This window comes from Uloborus diversus, chromosome 1 (assembly GCF_026930045.1).
Source record: "Uloborus diversus isolate 005 chromosome 1, Udiv.v.3.1, whole genome shotgun sequence".
NCBI classification, from domain to species: domain Eukaryota; kingdom Metazoa; phylum Arthropoda; class Arachnida; order Araneae; family Uloboridae; genus Uloborus; species Uloborus diversus.
The window spans coordinates 231262603-231276442 of NC_072731.1; the positions used below are offsets into that span (position 1 = coordinate 231262603).

A 13840-nucleotide genomic window follows, 5' to 3' on the forward strand; every position below is an offset into this window, starting at 1 on the left:
TGGAACCAATTGCTTAAAATGTCTCCAGTGGCCCAAGCTCGATTATTAGCACCACAAAATGCAGTTGATTACGTGTATTCTGCAATCTTTAGGAGTTTGGATTTTGAAAGAGGGGAAAATTTTATCTCTTTGCATTGCCGCATCTGCTTAAAACCAAAACCCATCTATGTAAAATAAAATAAAGGTGTCAAATCTTAAACCACGTAAAATAAACCCGCATAAAACGAGAGTCTACTGTATTTTTGAATTTAATTAAAAAGGAATGATGGAAATTATTGCTCTCCCCAAACTCTGAAGGATAGTCATGTTTTGATTTTATGAAATAATATTGTATGACAGAAATTAAAAAAAAAAAAAATAGAAAACCATGATTAGTTAAGTTCTGTGATAATGTAAAAGTTCTGTAGTATGTACAGCAAAAAGTAAAAAATACTGCAGGAATTAAAAAAAATAATATGGATCTTTCTAAATGCTATTTCTTGAATCTTTGAGCTGGCACTGTTAGAAATGTCATGCAATGAAACTTACACATTACAGTCGACGCTCATTATAACGACCACACATTATAAAGACCGTCCCATTATAACGACCAGTGGTAAAAGTCCTAACTTTGTTCCTATCAACTCTACGTTAATTTGCCTTCGTTATGACAACCGTTCTGTATCGTCTAATCCAATACAGCGACCGAATTCAGCGGACGTTATTTCTAGTGTTCTTCCCAATAAAACAAATTTGTAGCTTGAAATGGCCTTGATTATTGTTTACGGACATCTGCCTGAAGTTTTCAATGTCAAATCCAACTTTGAGAGGGGGTGCAGGGGGGATTACCATTCACCGCAGCTAGCACAAAAAAAAAAAAAAAAAAAAAAAAAAAATGGGAGGAAAAATCGAGAAATTTCCAGGTTCCTAAGAAAATTGAGTTTACAGATGTGTTGCTAGTTTGGTATTTGAATCTAGTGGTTTTTAAGATTTGGGGGTTCTCGAGGGACTTTTAAATGTTTCTTTGAAAAGCAAGAAAAACACAATTTATCACCTATATCTGAAACAGAAAATAATGTTTTGCAAAAATCACGTCTGCTAAAAAGGCAAACATCTGTTTCTAGTTTTATCTTCAGAAAATGTAGTGCTGTAGTGGTAGCAGTAGTAGTAGCAGATTTGTAAGTGTGTAACATTTTCCTCCCTATATCTTCTACCCGAAAATTTCTTTAATGTTCTTTCATAGTATTTTGCACACGATTTTTCTAAAAATTCCTATGATAAAAATAATTTGAGCATTTAACTGGAATGTTTGAAAAAGTACCGATTTTTTTTTTTTTTTTTGGAACAGCAGGGCGTGAATGATGACTGTGTATATATTTTTAAATTATACCTCTTATAACGACCACTCGTTATAAAGACCTTTTTCTCTGGAACCGAGATGGTCGTTATATCGAGCGTCGACTGTATATCCAATTCTATTTTTTGAATCATTTATTTTCATTTTTAAAGCTCTGAAAAAATTCATGGTATATTTATCAATGGAGAATTTAAACCTGTGTCGGATGGGTCCTGCTCTGATGTTCAAAATGCAGTGTCTTGTGCAATTGCTGCACAACAAAAGTAAGTTCAGGTTTTTTTTTTATTTCATTGTATTGTTAAAGTAGAATTTTGGTAAAACAGTTGAAAGTTTTATAAAGAATGTTCTTCAGCTATAATTATGAATGTCACTTCCAAAACATAATATGATTTCATTCTTTTTGCTTTAAAAATTCATAGACTTGCTAGTTTTAGTCAAATTTTAGTAGTGGCATATTAAGTGGGGCTGTCACCAGAGGCTACTTTTTTGGAGTAAGCCAGAAGCAATGCGTAACCTCTCTTAAATCATCTTAAAATGATACAATAGCTAATATTTTTCCAAGAGTTTTTTTATTGTACCTTTTTTTAAAACTGAGCATTGTTTTTCTATTTAAAATGATTTCTGGGAGTTTTCAGCACTCTTAAAATTTCAATCGATATTCAATTGAGTTTTACTTAAACTTTTATTAGTGTAATGTTTTCAAACCAAACTCTGTGAATTCTCATTTGGGAGAAAATCGCTTACACATATGGCTGCAAGGAACCGCTTTTTCAATAAACAAAAGATGTAAGTTTGGAATGAGGTTAGGGAAAGCATCTGTGTTTGTTGTGTGCCTTTACACTCATCAACTCTAATTTTTTTGCACTAAAAAAAAGTTTCTCCTTATCCAGAATGTCTAAAACTTTTTGCATACAGTATACTTGATCTACAGTGCAGTTCAACTTACACGAAATAGCTATAATGTTTTTCATGAGTTGGAACGCACTCCTCTCTGAAGCCAAGACTTTACTGGATTTGCTTTTTTCAATGCTGTTGACTATTTCTCAATTTGTTGTCCAAAGGTACTTATTACTTTTTTTTTGTGAATTCATGTATTTGAAATACATAAAAGTTTTGTTTTTCTTTTTTGTATCCTACTCTTGTGCATATACAATGCATCAATGAAAAAAGTAATTCTGTTAATTTCATTCACAATATTTTAGTTAACCAAATAATCACTCTAATATAAAAAATGCATTACATCTAGGTAAAACCATTCAGGAACCAGCAATGTTTATTAATGGTCTTTTTTTTTTCTTTTTCTTGTGAAGAATAAATGAAAAACTATGATATAGTTTCTTTGGTTTAAATTTTTATTTAATTTTTTAGCTTTGAAGTTTTACTTTCTTTACCGTTCTACCGCATTTATTGTTTTCTTGAAAAATATGCAAATGAACATTTATTATCTGCATATATCAGTTTTATTTGATTTATTGTTTTTGAGATTAAACAGTTTACTTATTTATTCCTTTAACTATTCCCTATTTGCATTTTATTCCATGCTAAATTTCTGAATATTTTTGGAATTTAATCAGGAATATGTTGTTTTTCATAGATACGTGCTTGCTTCAATAAATGATTCTCCAAATTTGTATTTATGTGCAATTTCTTTTATGAATAGCTTGGTTTTTGTTAATCTGTAAATGAAATGAATGTACTGCACTTTGTAAGAAGAAGTATTATGGCCACTGAAAAAATAATAAAATAAAAGTAATATTCCAGTTTAAAATAATGCTAGTGCTCTTTTTTTTTTTTTTTTTGTTAAGAAAATGCTTGAAAAGGTGATTTGATTAAAGTATCTCGTCCACAGATGGAAAAGTATATCTAAAGGAAAATGCACACAGATTCTCATATCTATTGCCGAGACACTCAAAAAGAAAAAAGAAGACTTTGCAACAGAGCTTCATGAGCTCACTGGGAATTCTTCTGAACAATGTAATAAGGAAATAGAGGAATCAGTAAAGAAAATCCTTTATTATGCATCGTTTGACATTGATTGCCTTCAGAAGAATGATATGTGCAAGGTAAGAACATCTTCAATTTGAGTAATGATTTATTTATTAGAAACTTGTTGGAAGAAAAATGTCTCATAATACTAAAATCATCCATAAAAATAGTTTTAATTAAGTTAAAAAAAAAAGAAAAAAGAAAAACAAAAGAATAGGAACTAATGCAGTGAAACACTGCTAAACTTTGATAATCTGTAGGCTGACCATTAGTGATGGTATAAATCAGAGTTGCCTGCTGGCCACATGAGACCCAGGAAGCTGATCCATGTTACATGGATGTGGCTCCTTAATCTGTTTAATATTTCAAATCGAAAATTATATTCTGGAAACTTCAATAACAACTAATCATCATCTTTCAGTATTAAGAATGATTACTGCAAATTCAGAGCTGGTCAGAAATGGGTTTCTAAAAGACAGATGGAAACTTGATATTGATAAAATAAGCATCCTCATTTATATAACAGGGGTGCCCACCTGGGGGGGGGAGAGGTGTTTTGAGAGGTATTTTTCACTTTTTTTGAGGGATAGGCTCTTTCTTTTAGGGGCTTATCTTGCTATTTGGGGGGATGGGGTGCCCTTGCCCTAAAGGAGTGGGTACCCCTCTATATAATAGCAAATTCACTGATCAAGCAATGTTCCCGACATCACAAACAATGAAACTCGCGCCTTAGCATGATACTCTCCTTCTTGGCCTACTTCTGCTACATAAACAAGTGGAAATGGAGGCGATTCTGTGTGCGTACCGCGTCAAGCTCATGGGTCTCTGGAAGTCTCCCCATCACCTGTCTCTGTATGATAAACAGTGCGAAGACTAGTAAGCATCCTTACTTTATGATGCCTTCAGACTGGATATTAAAACCATTCAGCTTTAATGCCAATTATAACATTGTGTTTCTGTTCAGAGAGCAATAGAAGGATGTACAGGAAATCATTGGCAAAGTACACCAAATCTGGTTTACAGATGGTTCCAAGACTGGCATCTGGAACTGGTTCTGGTGCATACTGCAGCAGCAATAACACAAATCTGTGCTTCTCGTTAGGGAAGCTTACTACTGTCTAACAGGCAGAAACTTTAGCCATATTGGCTTGTGTAAGTAACTGCCTAGAATGAGGCATAAGCGGGAAAGTTATCAGAATATTCTCTGATTGCCAAGCTGTGTTGAAAGCTCTCAATCGAGACTGCTTCTCTACCAAAACCGTTTGGGAGTGCCATAATGCAGTGGTAAAACTAGCTGGCAGTAATAGGGTTTCCCTTCACTGGGTTCCTGGTCATCGTGACATTGTGAGCAACGAATTGGCAGATTAGTTAGCTAAGCAGGACTCCAATGCACCATTTATGGGACCCGAGCCTGCCCTCTGCCTGCTCTACAATGCAGTAAGGACTACTGCACAGAACCTTCTTATGGATGAATCATATGGCCTGTGCTTCAGTCCAACTCTCAAAGACAGGCCAAGACTCTGAACCAGCAGCCTCCCTGGCTTAAATCCAATGAACTGCTAAATTTGAGTAGGAATGAGATCAAAAACTCTGTTGGGTGAACACTGCTCTCTTAATAGGCATCTTAATCTGATGGATGTTACCGACAATCCTATGTGTAGAGGATGCCATATGGCTAATGAGGGTTCATGTGCTATGTGAATGTGATTTCTACTCTGCGTAGAGATTTGAGCACTTGGGATACCACTATGTAGATCCCTGGGAACTGCCTAAAATTTCGGCTAGGCAACTGATGAAATTTATTTCTTTTACTGGGCTCCTTTAGTACTCTAGGCGGGGACAGTGCAATAGACCTGCGGTCTCAGTGCTTGCGCTCGTTTCAAACGCCCACCTTTTCACTTCATACTTCATAGCACGATAAGTTGATAATATTTTTCGGCAATGCTTGACATGCAGAGAAATGCTTTATTTTGGCAAGGCTGAACTGGGCCGAGTAACTTAACTGTAATGACTGTCATTTCAGGGGAATGAAGAAACGAAAAAATGGTCAACAATGGATGCTATCTACTGGAGTTTAGGGTTAGTCCACTGGAGTTAGGGTTAAAATTTCAACTATCAAAATATACTAAACAGGCAATTGTTTCGCTCAAATGTAGAAGCAATTTTCACCCATCATACCTTGACAGACGATTTTCTAGTATAGTAATGATGACAACTATTTTCTTTGTAGTTTACTTTTCAATGCTTTCCCATGTTATCTCTGAAAAAACATCGAATATGCTTTAATTTTATATGCATTCTAGCCCATGAGAGTCATCTTAATATTAGGGTAAAAAGAGTGTGGGCACCACTGTTATAAACAGATTGATGCTTTATCTTGGTGTCATGATTTTTGTTTATGCAGTTGCACTTCTTCTTACTGTAGAAAACAAAACTCAAATTAAGAACTAGTAATTTTGCTTTTTTTTTTTTTAAATATTCAAACTTATTTTGAATGAACAAGACCTGTGTCAGTTTATATATATTGTGTAGTTAAAGATAGGTTTTTGAGTATACAAAATTTGTAAGTCAGTTATTGAATTTCACTTATACATAAATTTCACAATTTAAAGGGATCTTTAATTGATGTTTGCCATCAATAAACATGGCATTTAATGATTACTATCAATATTTCCCCGAGAAAAGAATAAGGATTTCTTTTTTACAAATTGATTTAAAGCCCAATATTCATCATTTAGTGTTTATTTATTTTTCTTTTCAGTTCAAACAGATTCAAGTGCACTTTATGTACAAGTTAAAATAGTAATTGTAATAAATATAAGTTATATTATAAAAAAAGTATAGACTTTTGATTTATTCACAAAATTGTTCCAAAGCAGTTTTGTGTAAAAAAATATCTTTAATTCTAAAATGATGCACTATATGCATTTTGTACCCGTTAGACAAAAACGTTTATTTCTATTTCTCATACATTTTTAAAGCAGTCATTGCTTTTCTGTTTTCAATTGTTATTTTATTGTTCAGTTTAAGCATGTCTTACATTTTGGTTATTTATTTTTGTTTAAAAAAAATCTTCTGATATTTTTAGGAATCTTCTTTGCAAGTCTTGCAACATCGTTCACCTTTAGGAGTGATTGGTATACAGTGTCCTGATGATAATCCTTTATTATCATTTCTATCTCTGGCTTTACCAGCTGTTGTTTTTGGTAATGCTGTTGTAGTCATACCCAGTCAACAATATCCAATGATTGCCCTGAAGATATGTGAGGTATGTTTGAATCAATTGCATATTTTTAGCTAAAGTTTTAAATGTTTTTTAAAGATTTTTGTTCCAAAAAAAAAATGTTTGCTGCGAACTCATCTGGAGCATCTAACAAGTGTTAAAAGTCATGTGCTAAATTCAATTATGTGTCATAAAATCTCATTCTAATATTTAATGCTGAGACAAAGCAACATCAACAAGAATAAAGATCAAACAAAAAAGTAATACAGACAAGCTGCTTTGAAGTTACTTGTAATAACATGTTGCATTTCTTTGTTTTAACTTCTATACTTCATCTTCTTATGATCTTTTTATTTGCTAAAGTTGACCCAAAATGCAAGTGATCATTATGTAGGGCATTTAATCAAATGTATTTGAGATAAATGTAATGCTGAGGAGTGTGCAACAGTGACAAGATGGGCTCTGTTCATCAGATCTTTTAGAGTGCAGAGTAGACAATTCTGTGGAGATGTTTGCAAAGGCAGTCATTGCTTGTTTGTATTCAAAATGGAGCCATTGCATTTTGAAAAGGCAAGATCTTCAACTGTTCACTTTTTTGTTTTAATTCCTTTATCAATTTTTTAACATGATTTTTTTTCTCATAGACTGATTTATGTAAAGTGTTATTGACTGGCATGCAGGGCCTGATTACCGCACAGGCCAACTAGGCCTGGGCCTGGGGCCCCATCTTCCTCAGGGTCCCGATTTTTTAAAAATTTATGCATTATCATTAAAAAATCATGCATTTTTGTGAAAATAATGAAAGTTAATGATTTATTATTTGAAAACATACCTCTAAAATATTGTTAAACATTATTTTGCATTGACTTAAGGTGATAGAATAGAGAGGAGGGGCCTCCAAAGCATTGTGGGCCTTGGGCCTCATATTTAGTTAGTCGGGCCCTGCTGGCATGACAATCCTGTGTTGGCTGTTTGGAGCAGTGTTGCACTTTTTTGTGCGATAAATTTTGCCTGCTTGTTTCCATGTATGGCGCTATGTCTAGGGACCCCACTGTAATCTAATTTTCTCTTTTTAAATCTTTAGTAGGTTTCAAACCAGTTCTCAGCACTGGACTATTATTGTTATAGGTTATTCTAGAGAGCCAATGGCTTTAATTGCTTCTCTGAAGTCTGATAGCAGGACAGTATTTTTCAATTCATAGTGTCAAAGCAGTAGTTGCTGCATTGCAATTCTGAGGGCCTCCACCATTCCCTCAAAAGCACACAGTTTTTTCTCCTATTTACATAAAAGGAGAAGAGTACAGTCTGACCACTGATTAAATGGAAGGGCAACAAACATCTATTAGTTTTCAGGGATGCCAGCTTTTGCAAATGTGTGTTAGTTTCTTAATTAAGCAGAGTCACATTCAAATAAGCGGAACACACACATCAATTTTTTACTTTTTTCCCTAATTGAGATAGCCTCATCTTAATTGGACGTTTGCCAATTCCTTATAATCAGGCTGTACAGTCGGATCCCGACTTAGGCGAGGGATGCATTCCAAGACCCCTGGCGCAAGTCGAAATTTTGCGTTGTGGAACAACGCATGTTTAGACATATTTTATAAGCATACCCAATTATTTCAGACGTGTGTTAAGACACCTCAAATTGTTTAAAACCATTTCTTAACTATATATTTCCGTATCTTTTACAAAGAACTGACTTTTTACTGTATTTTAGAAAAAGCGTTCTACTATTTAACCTAAATTACTCTTATGAAGCTCAAAATCAATGATCAATGAGAGACATGAATTAAAACGGTACGGTACTTACATTAAGTACATTATTGCATTATAATAGCACTGAACGACAGATATCGTAAACTTAATTATAATTTTTAAAATGATAAAGATGATGGTTTATGCAGTGTGGGAACACCCGTCTTTCTGGCCTTTTTAAGCCACAATGAAAGCAGCTTCCAATTTCATGATGTTTGTGTTTTGTTCTGACACCACTCTGCGAGCTTCAGCATTAAAACTAAGTTCTGAACTTTTACGGATTTCCTTTTCTTGACTTGTACGTATCGAAGATTCACACATACCTAATTGTCGTGCTACCTTCAAAGAACTTTTTAATTGTTCAAGCATATCAAGAATCTTGACCTTTTCTTTAATGGTCAGAAACTTTCTCTTTTTCTTTCCACTTTCCCGAACTTGGACGAAAAAGTGCGTTTGGGAGCCATTTTATTTTATCAACGTTCATATGTAAAATAAAAATAAAACGTTAAGAATCGGAGCAGTTATTTGTATAAACTAAAGCAAAGAGTTGTTTAGCTAATACATTGTGTGAACTTCCAGAGATACTAAAGGGGTGAAATTCCATTCACAAAACCAATATTTAGTGCAGGGGCGTAGCTAAGGGGGGGGTTTCGGGACAACCCCCCCCCCCCCCCCGAAACGTTAGTCTCAAAAAAAAAGGGAAAAAGAAGAGAGAAAAGAAAGAAAAAAAAGAAGAAAAAGAAAAAAAATCAAAACGACTTTTTTCTGAGTAACAAAGGTCAAAAATTCACTTCGCTCCCCCCCCCCCCAATGCCATTGAAAATCTGCTCCATATGTGACCCTCAAGCATAAAGAAGCCTCCCTCTGCTGCGACAATTTTTGATAATTGAGTGAAATTTGACACTTTGCTTTAGAAATGAGATTGATTTATTAAATCCACATATATGCAGCCTTTCTTTGTCATAGATTCTGCATATTGTTAAATATGTTTAATTTTATGAGCCGCGCAGTGGGAATATTGCATACAGTCGAATATATATATCGAATTTCACATTAAAGAAAAAAAATCGAGATAAAGAGATTTTGAGATACGGTGGCTTTAAGAAACTTTTTATAGAAGTTTGAAATATGGTGGTGAAATTTTCAAATCGATACTAAAGACAATATGGGCTCTGGATTAAAATTCCTCTTTATTAGTTTTGTTAGGTATTTATTCTATTATTACATTATTAGGTGCTTTATTGCGAGTTTAAGGAATCATTTTGACAGTAAAAGAAACTTTAAGCATATCTTTTCAAAAAAAAAGTCTTTTATTGCTTTTTGGTCCCTGATTTTTTTTTTTTTTTGATTCATTATTTATCCTCTTGAGGTTAGCAATTGTTGCAAATCTAACTTGGCCAGTATTCTACGGTTTTCCTTTTTTCATCACTTGAAAAAAACTTATATTTTTTTTTCACTCCTATCGTTTCGGTTTTCTAAGGAATCACAATTTTAAGAAAGAGAGCAACCAAAGAACAGTACTAATCCAGATAACAGAGCGAAATGGCTTTTAACTTGAATGACCTTTAACCATGAACTTGAAATGTTCATCTTACATGTCAAACCTGTGAATATCACCCATTTACTCTTCTTCCAAGAAAGTGCACGAAACGACTGTCCTTTGGTTAATCTTCCTGGAAAGCTTATTCGTGGAACGCATTTCTCCCTTTTTTCCCACTGCCTCCTCAGCTCTTGAAGACAATTCCTCTGTTTCTGAGTTGAAGAAATTGTTTTTGTTTGCTTCTTTAAAGATCATTGGGCTTTGAATCCGAAAATGATAGCATAACCGGAATTCGAGACGATAGAGGTTTTTGTTGGTCTGGTCTCGTGTGTGTCATAGATCATAGTCAAAACGACCTTTGCTAACCAGAGTATCCATTGCAATCACATTGATTTTTCAGCCAGTATTTACTACGTATTCCTTTGGAAACGTACAGTCTGTTTAAAATGGTACATTCTAAGTGAAAGTTGTTGCATAATGAAGCGAGCAAAACCGATAACGAGCTTTTTTAAACCCAAACAAAAAAATTAAAATGATAAAAAGGATTACTCTAAAAAGAAAGTTAACGTCGTCTGAAGAAAACGTTCGTCTGAAAAGTACAGTCTGCAAAGCAGCATTAGACCCATCGGACCCTTCTGAAGGTAATTTTATTTTAATTCAAAAGAAAAACTGCGTAGCATTACATGAATAAAATGTTTAAAAACGAAATGAATCTAGATTATTTCTGTTGAAGTATGAAGTATGAAGTGAAAAGGGGGGGGGGGGGGCTTGAAACCAGCGCGAGCACCGAGACCACAGGTCTATTGTACTATCCCCGCTTAGGCTACTAAAGGAGACCAGTAACAGAAATAATGGAGATTATTTATAAGTAACAGATTATTTCTGTTAGCTTGGTTCGCATTAAAAAGTAGAAAATAAAAAAGACTTCTGTTTATAATACTCGAAAATTGCTGTTGCTCTCTTAAATAGATATTTATGTAAATTCTAAAGCAGCTAAAGAAATTAAAAATAAAGACTTGAATGGAGAACATATGATATGCATTTGAGCGAATAACTTTGTACCGCCTATATTTCTTCCCTAACTTTTTTTATTCAAATTTTACTAACTGCTTTAGAATTATCATAAATGTAAATACATAAAAAGCAACATATAAATAAAACGATATGAAAAGCAATTTCAATTTTTGCTGGTTATAATTCAAGAAGTCTTTTTTTTTTAATTTTATTTCATACTTTTAGTGCAAACCAAGTTGGATAAAAATAGTCTTTATAGTCTAACCACCAATGAGATTGAAAGTCAAACATCCAGTTTACAGACGGAAATGAAAGTATCTATTAGCTTTCAGGGATGCCAGCTTTTGTAGATGTGTGTTAGCCTCTAACTTAAGCAGTCATACTGAAATGAACGGCACACGCTCATCAAATATGTGATTTAACATTGATTTGGATAGACTAGTTTTGACAAGACGCTGCTAGAAAAAATCACTTTAAATTAAATAGAGGGAAAAGAAAAAAAAGTTGAATTTTCCAGAACATTAATAAAAAAACGAAAAAAAAAAGAAATCTTTGCTTTTGTTTTGTTGGACACCAAGTATCGGAATTGGGGCACCCCATTCCAAAGTATGTAAGATTCACCTCCCTCTTATTTTTTTTAATACTAATATATATATATATATATATATATATATATATATATATATATATATATATATATATATATATATATAAAGAAGTAACCCCCCTCCCCCCCCCCCCTCCGAAAGTCTGGTCTAGCTACGCCTCTGCTTTAGTGTCAACGAAGCCTGTTCTAACGCTCGGACCGCTCCTTTAAAAATTTCATGTTGCAGGCGAGCAATTTGTTTTCGCAATAAAAAAATTCATTTCTCATGAAAAACTCGCGTTATAGCAATTTCGCGTAAATCGGATCGCGTTGTAGCGGGATCTGACTGTATATGCTCAATCCTGTAGGCACAAAATCATCACAATGTGACCCAACTGTGTATACCTGTTGGTGGAAGTACTCCTTATATTTGATCAATTAAGTCAGAATCTTCTCTAATATCCCAGACTTTGTGTATGAAACTACATTGGGTCTTAAGATTTCTGGGTGCATCTGATAATTAGTCCAAAAGGGATCTCCAATGCACAAAATGAATGCCATATTTTCTTGTTTCAAATTTAAGTTCTATTTTTTTCAAAGTTTTTTTTTTCTGTATTTATGAATGGTTGTTTTTGTTTTGAAATATTCTAAGCATTAAACTATTTTTAGGTGTTTAAAGCTTGTGGTGTTCCGCCTGGTGTTTTCAATGTCATCAGTGGAGATAGATCATATTTGACTCGTCATTTGTCCTTAAATCTAGAAGTTGGTGCTATTTGGTTTTCTGTGAATGGGTTTGGTTTCATCTATAACTCTCTGAAATCATACCCGAAGAAAGTTTTTTACATCGACATTGATTGGTTTGAAAGTTCTGAAAAAATTCAAGCGTTGAAGTTTGCAATGGCATGTACTTATAACAAGACACTTTATTTACCTTTTGGTGACATTTTTGCTAATTGATGTATTTTAAACACTGCCATATTTTTTTAAACATTTTATTATACACCTTTTGAAACATATAACTGAAATGAATTCTTTGTTATGAAGAGAAATGTGTTTATAAGAATAAAAATGTGCCTTCTATTGAAAGTTGGCTGTTTTGTAAGATTTTTATTTTACATTTATTTTTAATAATATCTTTGTATTTCTGAATAAAACTCATCTGGTGTACACTGGTGTTTAAATAGTAAAACGTGACAATTTAAATAAAAGTACAAATGAAAGCTATGGGAGGGGGGGGGGAGTTAAAAAAAACAGAAAGCAGCTGTTTTGAGACTACTCCAACAAGCCTCTTCATTATTGCATAAAAGTAGAGGGTCACCTAAATAAAAGAATATTTTGTAATAAAAGAATAATCAGAATTTGTTCAAACTTGAACTATATTTTATTCATATTTTGAAGTACACTTTGTAATTTTCAGACATGTGATCCAAACAGGATAAAAAATACTGAAATTGCATGGCTGTGTGAACTAACACAACACTGTTAGTATATTGTTCTACACATGAAAGCTCTCCCATGTATTTTTGTGTCTATATAGCAGACTATTTTCATTAGATGCATGAAATTAACTGGAACTGGTTGAATTTAGCTTCCAATCCCCTTTCTTTTTTTCTGCATACAGTATTTTACTTTCTCAAAAAATACTGAATTCAGTAAAAATACTGAAAAATCACATGTCTGAATTTTTTAAAGTCATTTCTACCAGAAATAGAAGAGTTAGGAGTTGATGTTCATGGATGGTTGCAGTCAGAGCTTGTTGCTGGTGTGCATTCCTGAAGTCACAATTTTTATCTGTAATCATTATAATTTTTTTTTCATTGTTAACAACATATTTCCTCAGAACATGAACCAAATTCTGGTTAAAAAATAAAACATTTCATGCTTTTGTGGGGTTTGATCACAAAATTCACGTTTTTCAACCATTTTTGTTCACCTTTTTCACATTGTAAAATATTTTCAATAATAATATAATCCCAGAATTAGTTTCATATAGAGTAGTTAAATAAAGAATATTCACAGAAAATTTCAGAATATCTAACGTTGACCTGTCTAAACTGGTTTCCCCCCTTACTTTGTATTTAGGGTTAACCTCCTAAAATTTTTTAAGACTACTTACTACTATCTTTGAAGACTTAATTTTAGAAAGTCCTTTTGAACTTTTGATCTTTCACCTATTTCTGTATCCAAATATACCTCATTTTTGAAAATAGTTCAACATTTCTTTGTATGAAATATTTTCAAAACATGTTTTCACAATTTTAAAAAGGAGCAGAATTACAAACAGTTTAAACTCGCTGTTTAATTTTTGTTTGAAATGATGAGATAATCACAACAAGAAAAGTTTGCTAATTGCAAAAGCTGAATAAGGAGAGAAAATTGAAACACCTTGCCTTGTGC

General features: G+C 33.3%; 1 protein-coding gene across 1 annotated transcript in view; it reads left to right on the top strand.

The window, feature by feature from the left end:
- LOC129225811 (aldehyde dehydrogenase family 16 member A1-like) overlaps positions 1-12505 on the top strand; it is a 50368-nt gene extending 37863 nt beyond the window's left edge. The window contains exons 10-13 of the mRNA XM_054860327.1: positions 1489-1599; positions 3186-3399; positions 6411-6590; positions 12113-12505. Of these exons, the coding sequence (XP_054716302.1) occupies positions 1489-1599; positions 3186-3399; positions 6411-6590; positions 12113-12400 (793 nt within the window). The 3' untranslated portion in view covers positions 12401-12505. The remainder of the gene's footprint in view (positions 1-1488; positions 1600-3185; positions 3400-6410; positions 6591-12112) is intronic.
- The last annotated feature ends 1335 nt before the right edge of the window (positions 12506-13840 follow it).